At 36.8% G+C, this 16,073-nt stretch overlaps 1 protein-coding gene across 6 annotated transcripts in view; it reads left to right on the top strand.

The window, feature by feature from the left end:
- LOC128184503 (brefeldin A-inhibited guanine nucleotide-exchange protein 3-like) overlaps positions 1 to 11,135 on the top strand; it is a 57,781-nt gene extending 46,646 nt beyond the window's left edge. For all 6 annotated transcript variants that reach the window (XM_052854021.1, XM_052854020.1, XM_052854022.1 and 3 more), the window contains one exon: positions 2,855 to 11,135. In XM_052854021.1, the coding sequence (XP_052709981.1) occupies positions 2,855 to 3,118 (264 nt within the window). In that variant the 3' untranslated portion in view covers positions 3,119 to 11,135. The remainder of the gene's footprint in view (positions 1 to 2,854) is intronic.
- The last annotated feature ends 4,938 nt before the right edge of the window (positions 11,136 to 16,073 follow it).

Below are 16,073 nucleotides of genomic sequence, written 5' to 3'. Positions count from 1 at the left end.
AGGAAAATATAGAGTAAATCTTTAAAAATCTTCTTCTCAGAAACTAAACAGCCAGGAAAGCTGAAACTTGTGTGGAAGCATCCTCAGGTAGTGTAGATTCAAGGTTGTGAAATTCATGACCCCCGGGGGTAGGGTGGGGCCACAATGGGGGTTGAAGTTTTACATAGGAATATATAGAGTAAATCTTTAAAAATCTTCTTCTCAGAAACTAATCAGCCAGGAAAGCTGAAACTTGTGTGGAAGCATCCTCAGGTAGTGTAGATTCAAAGTTGTGAATCATGATCCCTGGGGATAGGGTGAGGCCACATTGTGGGGGGGGGGGGTGTTAAATTTTACATAGAAATATATAGAGTAAATCTTAAAAAATCTTCTTCTCAGAAACTATTTAGCCAGGAAAGCTGAAACTTTTGTGGAAGCATCCGCAGGCAGTGTAGATTCAAAGTTGTGAATCATGATCCCTGGGGGTAGGGTGGGGCACAATGGGGGGGGGGTTGAAGTTTTACATAGGAATATATAGAGTAAATATTTAAAAATCTTCTTCTCAGAAACTAAACAGCCAGGAAAGCTGAAACTTGTGTGGAAGCATCCTCAGGTAGTGTAAATTCAAGTTGTGAAAATCATGATCCCTGGGGGTAGGGTGAGGCCACATTGGGGGGGGGGGGGTGTTAAAGTTTTACATAGGGATATATAGAGCAAATCTTTAAAAATCTTCTTCTTAGAAACGGATCAGCAAGATGATTCTTTATAATTGTTAAGACTTTGGCTCCAGGACAATTCTTCGGCCTCACAAGAAGGTTCAGAGTTTGATGCAGCTAAATATCCCATGTATAAACAATTGAAAAGGATCTTTTAGAAAACTGCAATACTCAACATGTGATATGACTATAAAATTGAGGCAGGCAGCTATTTTTTCATTAAAATCTTTTTGTATTACTGTATTGAGTTATTGCCCTTGATTTATTGATTCTTGATTATTTTAATTAATGCATCCACTGTTAACCAATTATTGTGATGATTATTTTTATACAATAATAAATATTCAATGTGTATAAGTTGTTCTGCATAAGTAGTTTTGGGTTAGGCCGGATTAGTTAGTTTATTTTTGATTTCCAATTTTTAGATACTATGAATTATTTTAGGCTGGCACATATATAGGGACAGTGTCTCTTGCATTACAGTGTGTGACTGTTTGGGGTTAAACTTGAACAGTTACAGATAGATTGAGTGTGTGGACACCCACTGCTCTATCTAATCTTCGTGTTTTCTAACCTATGACACAGAGTGTGTGCTCTTTCCTGCCCTGTATTGCATTAATACAAGTGTGCGGTCATACTTGCTTGTGGTGGATGTGGCGGAGCACTAGTAAATGGTCATCTCTGCTGGTGTTCTGGCCTTTCTAGCGCAAGTGTGCGGCACTCCCTGCTTGCGTTATGTTGAGCTGTTGGCGCAAGTGTGTGGTCATTCCTGCTTGCGTTAACGTTGGTACCTGTTGAGTTGCGTAGGTGTGCGGACATCCCTGCCTGCGTAACGTTGAGTCCCTATACATGTGCAGGAGAGGTAATTAAAGTCTGCTCTTGTAAATATTGGCAGCAATCGGGGCTATCCCAGTTCCAAGGGGGAAAAATGGATTTTATTTATACAGGATCTACATGTATTATTGTACATTGTCCAGATTGTTTTTATTATGACTCCATTAAGCTGACTTTATCATACCTATTGTTCCTCAGGTGAGCGATGTGGCCCATGGGCCTCTTGTATTATAGTGTACTTTAAAGATCTAGGCCCCCAATCACTAATTTTAGGCAAGTCAATACTTGGCCTCGAGTCGGAGTATTGACATCAAATATGCACTATTCTCTTAAGGACTCAGGTGATGGTTTGGCCTGGTGTTACTTCAGCTTGAACACATGTGTCTGCATGCAACTGTGCATGTAATGCAATTCTATGTTCAATTTACATCATGTTTATTTGTCAAGACTCCCGGGCAATAAAACTAGGGCCAGCTAACATTTGATCTTGTTAATAAAAGGAATTTATAGTAGAAAAGTAAGACTAATATGAGAAGTGGGCTTGTGTAAGTTTTATGGTGTTACTTGAGTGTATTAGTTAGGGGAAAGGCCCAGAAAGCTTGGTGTAGGGAAAACTAAGTGTAAGCTTAGGTGATGGAAAATTAAATGAATTTGTCGCTGGAAAGCTGAGTTTAATAGATAAGGAAAAGCTGGATGTACTGATAGATAAGGAAAAACTGAGTTTACTGATAGATTAGGAAAAGCTGGGTGTACTGATAGATAAGGAAAGCTGAGTGTACTGATAGATAAGGAAAAGCTGGATGTACTGATAGATAAGGAAAAGCTGGGTGTACTGATAGATAAGGAAAAGCTGGGTGTACTGATAGATAAGGAAAGTTGAGTGTACTGATAGATAAGGAAAAGCTGGGTGTACTGATAGATAAGGAAAAGCTGGGTGTACTGATAGATAAGGAAAAGCTGGGTGTACTGATAGATAAGGAAAAGCTGGATGTACTGATAGATAAGGAAAAGCTGGGTATACTGATAGATAAGGAAAAGCTGGGTGTACTGATAGATAAGGAAAAGCTGAGTGTACTGATAGATAAGGAAAAGCTGGGTGTACTGATAGATAAGGAAAAGCTGGATGTACTGATAGATAAGGAAAAGCTGGGTGTACTGATAGATAAGGAAAAGCTGAGTGTACTGATAGATAAGGAAAAGCTGGGTGTACTGATAGATAAGGAAAAGCTGGGTGTACTGATAGATAAGGAAAAGCTGGGTGTACTGATAGATAAGGAAAAGCTGGGTGTACTGATTGGAGCCGACTGATTTTTGGTTGTTTACAGGACAGTGAGGCCCGGATCAAGTCCTGGACAGAACTCCTGTGCTCCGTGCTCGGACTCTTCCACCAGCTTCCAGAGGATCAGTTCCGGACACTTCTCCCAACTGTATTCAACTGCATCACTCAGCTGGTCTGTCACGCTGCGGACCAGAGGCTCAGGGACTCTGTGGGACAGATTGTGTACAGACTGGGGATCATTCTGGAGTTAACCAATGAGAGCTCAGAATACAAAGAAGAGACTGACCCCCAAAAGCAAAGGTTGCAGTAGTCTTTCTCTATCTACTGATGTCAAAGATACCGACTAAGATGTATATTGTGTTCCCATTTACTTATTTATTAAATTTATTTATTTATGGTCGAAGAAATACACATTCCATTGTCATAGTTACAAAGACTTAATACCTGATGTCCTGTATATGTGATGTAGCATTAGAAAACCGGGCCGTGCAGAATTCCATTATATATTTTTCCAAATGTCTATTTATATTGACATATACTTTGAGAGCCCAGTCATGCCGATGGGTTATCCCCTTGATACTGGGTGAGTTTATGGTACTCGTACAAACATGGCCTCCAAGGTTACTCTCTTGGGAGCAAGAAACTTATTCTAGTCATAATTCAGATCAATCAATGTGGTGCCAGTGATGTTACGTAGCTTATCTATCATAAAGTTAACAAATGTGGCCAATATTTTACACCCATCCCGTACATATGTAGCCTAGCATCCTACCCAATCATTGTCAGATAGCTGTTAAAGGGCATGGTCACGGTTTGGGTCAAGTTCTGTTTTTATGTTTTTATTATTTACAATATTTTATAAATGCATTTCTATTGGTCAAATTAAATTTGAGAGTGATTCATGGAGTTATAAGCAAGATACAGGGCTCACAATTCTTTGTCATGTAAACAAGGCTCGTGTCCTTTTTTGGTTTACATAGGCTCAATATACCAGTAAAAAATCTTTTTCCAGCTTATTTGTCTATCTTTTTATTTATTTTAAGATAAACAGTTCCTAACGTTTAACACATTGGTTTTATTAGACTGAAATTATTACTTCAATGTTCAAAATATAAACAAACGCTTTGTTTACATAGCAAAGAATTTCATGCTCTGTAACTCGATTATAACTCAACAGATGACACTCAAATTTCGGTTCCTTTTTAAAATGCCTTTCTGAAGCATTGTAAATATCAAAATCGGAAAAATGATTTTTGACCAAAATCATGACCATGCCCCTTTAAATATCACAGTGTTCATTGATGTTCATAACAGAGTTGCTGGGTTCATGTCCTATAAACACATAAAAAAGAAAACTGACCTTTCCTTAATTTTTGATGAATTTACTCATCTCCAGAAAGTTTTCATTATTATTATTTTTTAGAATTTCTGAAAGTGGCCCTAAAGAAATTTCTTTACCCATCAAGTTCATTTTTTTCAAGTATGTTATTTGTTTCTTGAAACTTTTAAAGTACCTTTATTTTCTAGAGTTTCTTTTTTTTTTGTCTTTGAAAATGTAATTATTAGGTAACAATAATATATTTATTTAAATATAAATATTTAAATGAAATCTGCTCCAGATATCTTTTAAAAAAGTAATATATGTAACAAATAGCAAATAGTTAACATATCAGTAAGCCACAGAATATCAATTTTATGTCCAACTTATTCTTTTCCTATGGTCATGGCAATAAACTGGTCCTCCATCAAGTCTTTGTTTAGCACTGTTTGTCATGGCAATAAACTGGTCCTCCTTCAAGTCTTTGTCTAGCAGTGTGTGTCATGGCTATAAACTGGTCCTCATCTGTTTTAGCAGTTTGTCATTACAATTAATTGGTCCTTGTCTTTGTGTAGCAGTGTGTGTCATGGCTATAAACTGGTCCCTGTATTTGTGTAGCAGTGTGTGTCATGGCTATAAACTGGTCCTCATCTGTTTTAGCAGTTTGTCATTACAATTAATTGGTCCTTGTCTTTGTGTAGCAGTGTGTGTCATGGCTATAAACTCGTCCCTGTCTTTGTGTAGCAGTGTGTGTCATGGCTATTAACTGGTCCTCATCTGTTTTAGCAGTTTGTCATTACAATTAATTGGTCCTTGTCTTTGTGTAGCAGTGTGTGTCGTGGCTATAAACTGGTCCCTGTCTTTGTGTAGCAGTGTTGACGATTATCTTGATTTTTGTCTTCATCGCATGTCCAAATCTCTCACCCCTGAGACAGGCATTTTTTAATAATTCAAATGTAACAAAAATTAAAATTAAATAGAATCTTAACTCATCTGACTGTTTAACAGTGTGTGGGTTAGTATGTATAAGCCTAATGGGATATATTTCATGTTTGTCTTTATCATTGTCCAGACTTCTTCATCCCTGAGACAGGTACAGATATCTTCATGTATTTGTTAATTGGTGTGAATGTAGACCAATTCACTCTTTACAAAAGTAATGTCCCTTAGTTACCATCTTTGGGGGAAAAAGCCATAGATTTCTAATAGTAGCTTTTTAGCTCACCTGAGCCAAAGGCTCAAGTGAGCTTTTCTGATCACAATTTGTCCGTTGTCTGTCGTCGTTGTCGTTGTTGTTGTTGTCGGCGTCGGCGTTGTAAACTTTTCACATTTTCATCTTCTTCTCAAGAACCACTGAGCAGATTTCAACCAAATTTGGCACAAAGCACCACTAGGTGAAGGGGATTCAAGTTTGTTCAAATGAAGGGCCACGCCCTCTTTAAAGGGGAGATAATTGAGAATTTTTGAAAATTTGTTGGTATTTTTCAAAAATCTTCTTCTCAAAAACTATTCGGCCTGAAAAGCTCAAACTTGTGTGGAGGCATCCTCAGGTAGTGTAGATTCAAGTTTGTTCAAATCATGGTCCCCAGGGGTAGGGAGGGGCCACAATGGGGGGATCAAGTTTTACATAGAAATATATAGACAAAATCCTTAAAAATCTTCTTCTAAAAAACTATCAGGCCAGAAAAGCTCAAATAAATATGGGAGCCTCCTCAGATAGTGTAGATTCAAGTTTGTTCAAATCATGGTCCCCGGGGGTAGGGTGGGGCCACAATGGGGGGATCAAGTTTTACATAGGAATATATAGAGAAAATCTTTAAAAGTCTTCTTCTAAAAAATTATTAGGCCAGAGAAGCTCAAATAAAAATGGGAGCCTCCTCAGGTAGTGTAGATTCAAGTTTGTTCAAATCATGGTCCCCAGGGGTAGGGTGGGGCCACAATGGGGGGATCAAGTTTTACATAGGAATATATAGAGAAAATCTTTAAAAATCTTCTTCTAAAAAATTATTAGGCCAGAAAAGCTCAAATAAATATGGAAGCTTCCTCAGGTAGTGTAGATTCAAGTTTGTTCAAATCATGGTCTCCGGGGCTAGGGTGGGGCCACAATTAGGGGATCAAGTTTTACATAGAAATATATAGACAAAATCTTTAAAAAATCTTCTTCTAAAAAACAATCAGGCCAGAAAAGCTCAAATTAAAATGGAAGCATCCTCAGGTAGTGTAGATTCAAGTTTGTTCAAATTATGGTCCCCGGGGGTAGGGTGGGGCCACAAGAGGGGGGTCATGTTTTACATAGGAATATATCGAAAAATTTTTTAAAAATCTTCTTCTCAAAAACTATAAGGTCAGAAAAGCTTAAATTTGAGTGGAAGCATCCTCAGATAGTGTAGATTCAAGTTTGTTCAAATCATGGTCCCCAGGGGTAGGGTGGGGCCACAATTAGGGGATCAAGTTTTACATAGAAATATATAGACAAAATCTTTAAAAATCTTCTTCTAAAAAATTATTAGGCCAGAAAAGCTCAAATAAATATGGAAGCTTCCTCAGGTATGTAGATTCAAGTTTGTTCAAATCATGGTCTCCGGGGCTAGGGTGGGGCCACAATTAGGGGATCAAGTTTTACATAGAAATATATAGACAAAATCTTTAAAAATCTTCTTCTAAAAAACAATCAGGCCAGAAAAGCTCAAATTAAAATGGAAGCATCCTCAGGTAGTGTAGATTCAAGTTTGTTCAAATTATGGTCCCCGGGGGTAGGGTGGGGCCACAAGAGGGGGGTCATGTTTTACATAGGAATATATCGAAATTTTTTTTAAAAATCTTCTTCTCAAAAACTATAAGGTCAGAAAAGCTTAAATTTGAGTGGAAGCATCCTCAGATAGTGTAGATTCAAGTTTGTTCAAATCATGGTCCCCAGGGGTAGGGTGGGGCCACAATTAGGGGATCAAGTTTTACATAGAAATATATAGACAAAATCTTTAAAAATCTTCTTCTAAAAAACTATCAGGCCAGAAAAGCTCAAATTAAAATGGAAGCATCCTCAGGTAATGTAGATTCAAGTTTGTTCAAATCATGGTCCCTGGGGGTAGGGCGGGGCCACAATGGGGATAAATTTTTATATATAGAGAAAATCTATAAAAATCTTCTTCTCAAAACTATAAGGCCAGGAAAGCCCAAATTTAAGTGGAAGCATCCCAAGATCGTAAAGATTCAAGTTTGTTTAAATAACAGTCATGGGGTATGGTGAGGCCACAATGGGGGATGAATTTTTACATAGGAATATATAGAGAAAATCTTTAATATCTTCTTTTTAAAGACTATTTGGCCAGAAAAGCCTAAACTTGTGTAGAGGCATCCTCGGATAGTGTAAATTCAAGTTTGCAAAATCACAGTCCCTAGTGATAGGGCTGGGCCGTGATGGCGGTTTGAATTTTTTACATAGGAATATATAGAGAAAAATCTTTAAAAATATTCTGGGAAAGTTTTCGGTCCAAAACTCATTACTTAGTGTGAAAGCACAGGTTATGCAGATTTAAGTTTGATGAAACCATGATTCCCTAGAGAAAAGGGGGGCCACGAAATGGAGGGGGGGGGGGGGGTAAATTGGAATAGAGAAAAATCTTCTTACAGGTACAACAACAAAAGGGGCTTGGTATTTACCCCAAAAAAGAGGTGGATAAAAATTGGCAGATTTTCTATTTTTTTTAGCAAGATCTACTGTACTTAGTTGTCAAGATATTTTGATACTGTAATGCTAATTTGATCAGAATTAAGGCAATTGTTGCTCAGGTGAGCGATGTGGCCCCTGGGCCTCTTGTTTAGTTTGTTATTTTGACATTAAAAATTCATTTCGGTTGTGTATTTTGATTTTGATTTTACATGGGCAACCTTTGATATCTTAAATAATTAAAGATTATTTTTTTTACATAAAAACACCAACATGTATGGGGATTGTTAAAATAGTTAAAATCCAAAAATCAAAGAAATAAATTCATTTCAAAGAGATTTCATCACAGGAAGCACATATTTGGTTGCAAAAAGAAGGGGAAAGTTTATATTTTTCCATTTTGACCTTTGTGTTGACTCTGCAAAATGAATCAACGTTTGCAAAGTGGATTGGTCTATATTTTAACATACATGTTGGTGTTGTGTATAAAAAATAATCTTTACTCATAAAAGTTATCAAAGGTTACCTATGTTTTTGTCAAAAAATACCTTCTGAGACAGCCCCTCTAAACCTTTCTATGTCCATTTATTCTTACAACTTGAATAATTCTGTTGCGTAATAAATTCTGATAAAAATAAAGAATTATTCCATCCTTCAAATTCCTTGGAGTGTGTTGGGCTTTGTTGACAGTAAGTTCTGAATATACTAGGACCCATGACATTTAACAATGAACTTGATTTAGCGGAAGCTACATTCCACCAAAAGTGCTAAATAGAATACACAGCTAAATGTACTTAGGGTAGCCTGTCAACAAAGCTGTTAAACATCAATTTGGAGATGATGAAGACTTAGTAGGAATATGAGGGAAGCAAAGTGACAACAGAAAAATTCAGATTTTTATAATTATTTAAGCATCTTTTCAACTTGTCAAGATTAAAATTTATTTTTATTACAATTCCCAAATTTTGAAAAAATATGGTAGAGCCAACTTCTTTAAAAGTATAAAAATTATTGTAAAGATTTTCTTTGAATTGTTTGATGGTATAAACATTGATTTTTTGTAGTTTTAAAGCTGTAAATAGATATTTACAAAACACTTTTGAATGAGATGATTTTGTCTTGACCACCTGTCCATATCCTGTCTTCATTTAGAACAGGTACTTCAAGCTCCCGTCAGTCGTTTGGGTGCAGATATATTGTTTATAATTAAAATTGTAACAAAATGACAATTTATTTTAACTGGTATCCAAGTTCTTCTTTTTCATTGATTTTAGTATCTTATAACATATATTATTAATATCAAACTTAACTTCTAGAAAAAATGTTGAGTGACTGACCGTACTCCAAGCTCCCGTCTGTCGTTTGGGTGCAGATGTGTTGTTTAAAATTAAAATTGTAACAAAATGACAATTTATTTTAACTGGTATCCAAGTTCTTCTTTTTCATTGATTTTAGTATCTTATAACATATATTATTAATATCAAACTTAACTTCTAGAAAAAATGTTGAGTGACTGACCGTACTCCAAGCTCCTGTCAGTCATTTGGGTGCAGATGTGTTGTTTAAAATTAAAATTGTAACAAAATGACAATTTATTTTAACTGGTATCCAAGTTCTTCTTTTTCATTGATTTTAGTATCTTATAACATATATTATTAATATCAAACTTAACTTCTAGAAAAAATGTTGAGTGACTGACCGTACTCCAAGCTCCTGTCAGTCATTTGGGTGCAGATGTGTTGTTTAAAATTAAAATTGTAACAAAATGACAATTTATTTTAACTGGTATCCAAGTTCTTCTTTTTCATTGATTTTAGTATCTTATAACATATATTATTAATATCAAACTTAACTTCTAGAAAAAATGTTGTGTGACTGACTGTCTATACTTCATCATCCTTCAGAACAGGAGATGAAATCTTGAACAAATTCATCTTGATGGTCATAATGAATTACTCATACAAATACAAACAAATACATTAAAAAAAAGAAACAATAAAAAAGTGGTTATAAAGGAAATAAACCCATTGATTTATTTAAGAAGAGATGTTGTTTCGACTAACTGTCCATCTCTAGGTAATGGACTGTTATTCTTCTTGATGGCGATAAAGAAATAAAAACCTGATACATACACTTGTGCATTAATTTTAATCACTTAAAGAGTGGTTATTGGTATTAAGAAATTTTATAATAAAAGGTCCATTGAACTACTTGTGTATTTAAAAAAAAAGATGTTCTGACCAACTGTCCAGATCTCTTTATCACTCAGAACAGGTGATGAACTCTTCTTGACGGCAATAAAGGAAAAAAATATATTAAAAATTCAATAAAAAAGGTGTGTGCATTAAAAATTTAAATTGAAAGGGGTTTTAATAAAATTAAATCCCAAAACCAGTACTTGTGCATTAAAAGAAAACACAATAAAAAAGTAGTTAAATAAAGCAAATAAAACCAATGAATTATTCTAGAACAGATTTTGTCCTAACCAATTGTCCATATCTCCTTATCATTCAGAACAGGTGAGGATCTATGCTATTCTTCTTGAGCACGATAAAAGAAATACAAAAACAGAAATAATTGTGCATTAAAATTCACTTTAAAAATTGTAAAAATAAACCATTGAACTATTCAAGAAAAGCGCTGTTCTAACCATTTGTCCCAAATTCATCTCATGGAACAGGTGATGTCAACGGGTGATGTCAATAAGTGATTTCAACTCAGTTTGTCTTCTCGATTATTAACAATAAAGAAATACAAACCTTATACACATATACTTGTGCAATCCAAGCAAATTAAAAAAAAACTCACTTTAAAGGAGGCTCTAATAAATTGAAAATCCCAAACAAATACTTTTGCATTAATTTATTGTTACATAATAAAAATCCCATTGGACTATTCTTAAAAAAATGTTGTCCTAACCAATTGTCCACATCTCTTCATCATTCAGAACAGGAGAAGTAATCTCTTGAAAAAATTCATCTGAATGGCCATAAAGAATAAATTCCTAGCAAAAAAAACCAGACCAGGAATTCCCTGGATTTCTCAGGAAAATTTCAGAAATATCCTGCTCTTATCCCAAGATAATCTCAGGAACTCCTGATTTTTAGAAGAGGTCGCATTAATAAATTCATCTGAATGGCCATAAAGAATAAATTCCTAGCAAAAAAAAACCAGACCAGGAATTCCCTGGATTTCTCAGGAAAATTTCAGAAATATCCTGCTGTTTATCCCAAGATAATCTCAGGAACTCCTGATTTTAAGAAGAAGTCGCATTAATAAACATTGCAATACAATTTTTGGTCAAATCAACAGTCACCTGATATATAAAGTCCCTCCCCCCCCCCCCCCCCCCCCCCATAAAAATTTATTTTATGAAGACATTTATTGAAAATGCATTAATTCCTAGCTTACCATATCAATATTCTGATATTCTTAGTGTTAATTCACTTGATCTACAGTTCCTATTGTAAGTCACACAGAGTGATTTAAAGGATTTGTTTCTCTCTGAAAAGGTGAAGAATCTGTTGGTTTACATTGAGAAGGTGCTCCTGAACTTCTTCATATCTATTTTCTTTTGATTGAAAAAAAAAATAAAGAAGGGATTTATCAACAATCGAGCAAGGACAATTTTTTGGACCTCATTTTGTTCCCCCTGATGTTGTACAGTTTCATGATTTCATGATTAAGGAGAGTTACCTTAAAATGGTTTGACCTCATTTGGTTCCCCTGTATGTTGTACAGTTTCATCAGGTTTTTTCTGAGGTATCATTTCATTGGTGACCCTTGGGTGTTGTACAGTTTCATGAGTTAATTTCTAGAGCTCATCTTTGTAGTTTCTCCTGGATGTTGGAAAGTTTCATGATTAAGGAGAGTTACCTTAACTTTGGTTTGACCTCATTTGGTTCCCCCTGATGTTGTACAGTTTCATGATTTCATGATTAAGGACAGTTACCTTTAATTGGTTTGACCTCATTTGGTTCCCCTGTATGTTGTACAGTTTCATCAGGTTTTTTCTGAGGTATCATTTCATTGGTGACCCTTGGGTGTTGTACAGTTTCATGAGTTAATTTCTAGAGCTCATCTTTGTGGTTTCTCCTGGATGTTGGAAAGTTTCATGATTAAGGAGAGTTACCTTAACTTTGATTTGACCTCATTTGGTTCCCCCTGATGTTGTACAGTTTCATGATTTCATGATTAAGGACAGTTACCTTAACTTTGGTTTGACCTCATTTGGTTCCCCTGTATGTTGTAGAGTTTTATCAGTTTTTTTCTGAGGTATTATTTCGATTCATTGGTGTCCCTTGTGTGTTGCACAGTTTCATGAGTTATCCTCTCGTGCACATCTTTGTGGTTTCTCTTGGATGTTGTAGAGTTTCATGTTTTCATGATTAATGGCATTTCACCTTAACTTTGATTTGACCTCATTTGGTTCCCCCTGATGTTGTACAGTTTCATGATTTCATGACTAATGGCATTTACCTTAACTTTTGGTTAGACCTTATTTTGTTTCCCCTCTTGTTGCAGAGTTTCATCAGTTTTTTTCTGAGGTTTTATTTCATTGGTGACCCTTGGACCGTGTTGTACAGTTTCATGAGTTAATTTCTAGAGCTCATCTTTGTAGTTTCTCCTGGATGTTGGAAAGTTTAATGATTAAGGAGAGTTACCTTAACTTTGGTTTGACCTCATTTCGTTCCCCCGCATGTTGTAGAGTTTCATCAGTTTTTGTTTTAGGCTTAATTTCTTATTTGGTTTCCCCTGAGTGTTTGTACAGTTTCATAAATTACTTTTTAAAAGGTTTATCTTATTCAGGTTTCCCTTGGATGTTCAATATCTTTATCTCCCATTATCTAGACAGACCATCTAGTTAGTAAAGTATTATTAATATTCAAAGATTTTCTAGGGTTCTGTTATGCAGCTAATTGTTAGCTTTAAGGATGTCGGATACATCCTCCTATCCAATTTCTCCAGCACCAACAGTCTCCTCTCTACAGCATCCCATGTCTTCTTTCTTTTATCATAGAGAGCATCAACCTAAAAAACAAAGAGGTTTTGTCTTTTTTTTTTAATAAAACAATTTACACGAGTTTATTAAATAAGTCAAGTACAGTACCTCAGTAGGTGTCCCACCAGAGGTGCTAGGACTTGCTTCATCCTGTAACACCTGTCCAGTGGGCTGCCCACACTCGTTTTTCACCAGTAGGTGTCCCAACAGAGGTGCTAGGACTTGCTTCATCCTGTAACACCTGTCCAGTGGGCTTCCCACAGTCGTTTTTCACCAGTAGGTGTCCCACCAGAGGTGCTAGGACTTGCTTCATCCTGTAACACCTGTCCAGTGGGCTGCCCACACTTGTTTTTCACCAGTAGGTGTCCCAACAGAGGTGCTAGGACTTGCTTCATCCTGTAACACCTGTCCAGTGGGCTTCCCACAGTCGTTTTTCACCAGTAGGTGTCCCACCAGAGGTGCTTGGATTTGCTTCATCCTGTAACACCTGTCCAGTGGGCTGCCCACACTTGTTTTTCACCAGTAGGTGTCCCAACAGAGGTGCTAGGACTTGCTTCATCCTGTAACACCTGTCCAGTGGGCTTCCCACAGTCGTTTTTCACTAGTAGGTGTCCCACCAGAGGTGCTAGGACTTGCTTCATCCTGTAACACCTGTCCAGTGGGCTTCCCACACTCGTTTTTCACAAGTAGGTGTCCCACCAGAGGTGCTAGGACTTGCTTCATCCTGTAACACCTGTCCAGTGGGCTGCCCACACTCGTTTTTCACTAGTAGGTGTCCCACCAGAGGTGCTAGGACTTGCTTCATCCTGTAACACCTGTCCAGTGGGCTTCCCACAGTCGTTTTTCACCAGTAGGTGTCCCACCAGAGGTGCTAGGACTTGCTTCATCCTGTAACACCTGTCCAGTGGGCTTCCCACAGTCGTTTTTCACTAGTAGGTGTCCCACCAGAGGTGCTAGGACTTGCTTCATCCTGTAACACCTGTCCAGTGGGCTGCCCACAGTCGTTTTTCACTAGTAGGTGTCCCACCAGAGGTGCTAGGACTTGCTTCATCCTGTAACACCTGTCCAGTGGGCTTCCCACAGTCGTTTTTCACTAGTAGGTGTCCCAACAGAGGTGCTAGGACTTGCTTCATCCTGTAACACCTGTCCAGTGGGCTTCCCACACTCGTTTTTCACAAGTAGGTGTCCCACCAGAGGTGCTAGGACTTGCTTCATCCTGTAACACCTGTCCAGTGGGCTGCCCACACTCGTTTTTCACCAGTAGGTGTCCCACCAGAGGTGCTAGGACTTGCTTCATCCTGTAACACCTGTCCAGTGGGCTTCCCACAGTCGTTTTTCACCAGTAGGTGTCCCAACAGAGGTGCTAGGACTTGCTTCATCCTGTAACACCTGTCCAGTGGGCTGCCCACACTTGTTTTTCACCAGTAGGTGTCCCACCAGAGGTGCTAGGACTTGCTTCATCCTGTAACACCTGTCCAGTGGGCTGCCCACACTTGTTTTTCACCAGTAGGTGTCCCAACAGAGGTGGTAGGACTTGTTTCATCCTGTAACACCTGTCCAGTGGGCTGCCCACACTTGTTTTTCACTAGTATACAGTAGTGTAGGAATAACTTTGCTACGTCAAAATCTTAAAGATCCTTTTGACAAGACACACACACTCTGCACTTATAGTGACAATATAAACTAAATTTTACAGAGTATTTCCAGTACAGAAGTACTGCTCCACTGCATGTCTCATGTCATGCCGTATTATATATCCAACTCAATTAAGTTCAAATCTGCAACATCCGACAGTCACATTAAATCAAATAATCTCTTAATATATACAGCAGTCTGGAAAACTATTATATTTCTCACACTTAAGACAGTCTTAAGATAAATAAACACCTCTAATGGCATAAAATTTAAAGAAAAGCTTCATAACCATCTTCTTGATGTGTTGTCTGCCTTATGACATCAAACATCTAAAAGGATGTTATGACTTCTGTAATATGTGATTTCAAGTGTATATGTGTGTGTGTGTGTGTGTATAGTTCACATGCAGGCCTAGGAGTGTAGTTTATTGGATGGATATGTCATTGACAATATTCTTGGATACAATTTTGATATTCTGTGGACTTCATTTGATGTTAAAATTCAATGTACAAGATTTTGAAAATTATGAATTTTAGAAAATGGAGGTCTTAATTAGCAAAAGTAAAACATTAAATATCGTATACTTTATGTGCAGTGGTCAACTAACTTCTGTTCGAGATGAATCATGAATACAATTTTTCAAATTAGCCAATCAGAGACTGGAATGTAAAGGTTTGGTGTCCCGTCTTACAATAATAGAGTATAATGACTTTGATAAGAATGAGGACCTTGTTCTGCCTTGGACCTTAGAGAAATATACATAGGTTTCTTTATGTATTAACCATGAATATTTCTCAATGGTCCAAGACAGAGCAATGTCCTCATCTTACTAAAGTCATACACTCTTACCGTGAAGGAAATAAAACTCGGCTAAATCAGCCATCAGGTACTGGGGAACTGATTAGAAATACTGGTATCAGTGTTTTGTTTAAAATGACTTATTATTTGTAAACCTAAAAAAAAAAAAAGCAAATAAAATTTGGAAAATAAAATAATGACTTTGTGTTTTGTTTTTATATCTGCATCAAAGAATTTAACTGAGATCTGATATCAGTGCTGCTTCAAAACACAATGCAACTTAATTCTGGCTTCATGGACCTCTAAAAAAAGGTCCTAAGAAATTGCAACAGGTTGGAACTTAAAAGTTTAATGGGATCAAGTACATGCCAAGCTGTAATTCTGGTCAACACCAGCTTTGTGTAATATACCACACGTCAGGAAGATTAAAGGAAAAGCGGAACCTAGGTAGGGAAATTGGGATAAACTGGCACATATATCTGAATTTGACTGTAGACCGATAGTTCTGCAGCGAACTAAAAGACTGATCAGCCACTGGTCTAGTGATGTACAGATGTCTTATGTTGGAGACTGGTCTTCTAAAAGAATCTACGGTAATTAAATTAATAAGGAGTTGATATATATCAGTACCTATGCTATACAGTAATGTTAAAGCAGAAATATTCAATGGGAATTCTAACCAGTTACCTTTTAATTACTCTAAAATTTAAACTTGAAAATAAAAAAAGATGATTGGTATTCTGGGAAAGAACTAGCCACTTTGAGTGTTAAAAATGAATAAGTTATGAAACTGGTCAGTATCCATCCTGTCAAACTGCATATCATCAGTCACACTTCTTTATAGA

The sequence above is a fragment of the Crassostrea angulata genome, chromosome 5 (assembly GCF_025612915.1).
Source record: "Crassostrea angulata isolate pt1a10 chromosome 5, ASM2561291v2, whole genome shotgun sequence".
Classification (NCBI taxonomy): domain Eukaryota; kingdom Metazoa; phylum Mollusca; class Bivalvia; order Ostreida; family Ostreidae; genus Magallana; species Magallana angulata.
The sequence above is the reverse complement of the archived record's forward strand: the minus strand, read 5'-3'. Positions and strand labels throughout refer to the sequence as shown.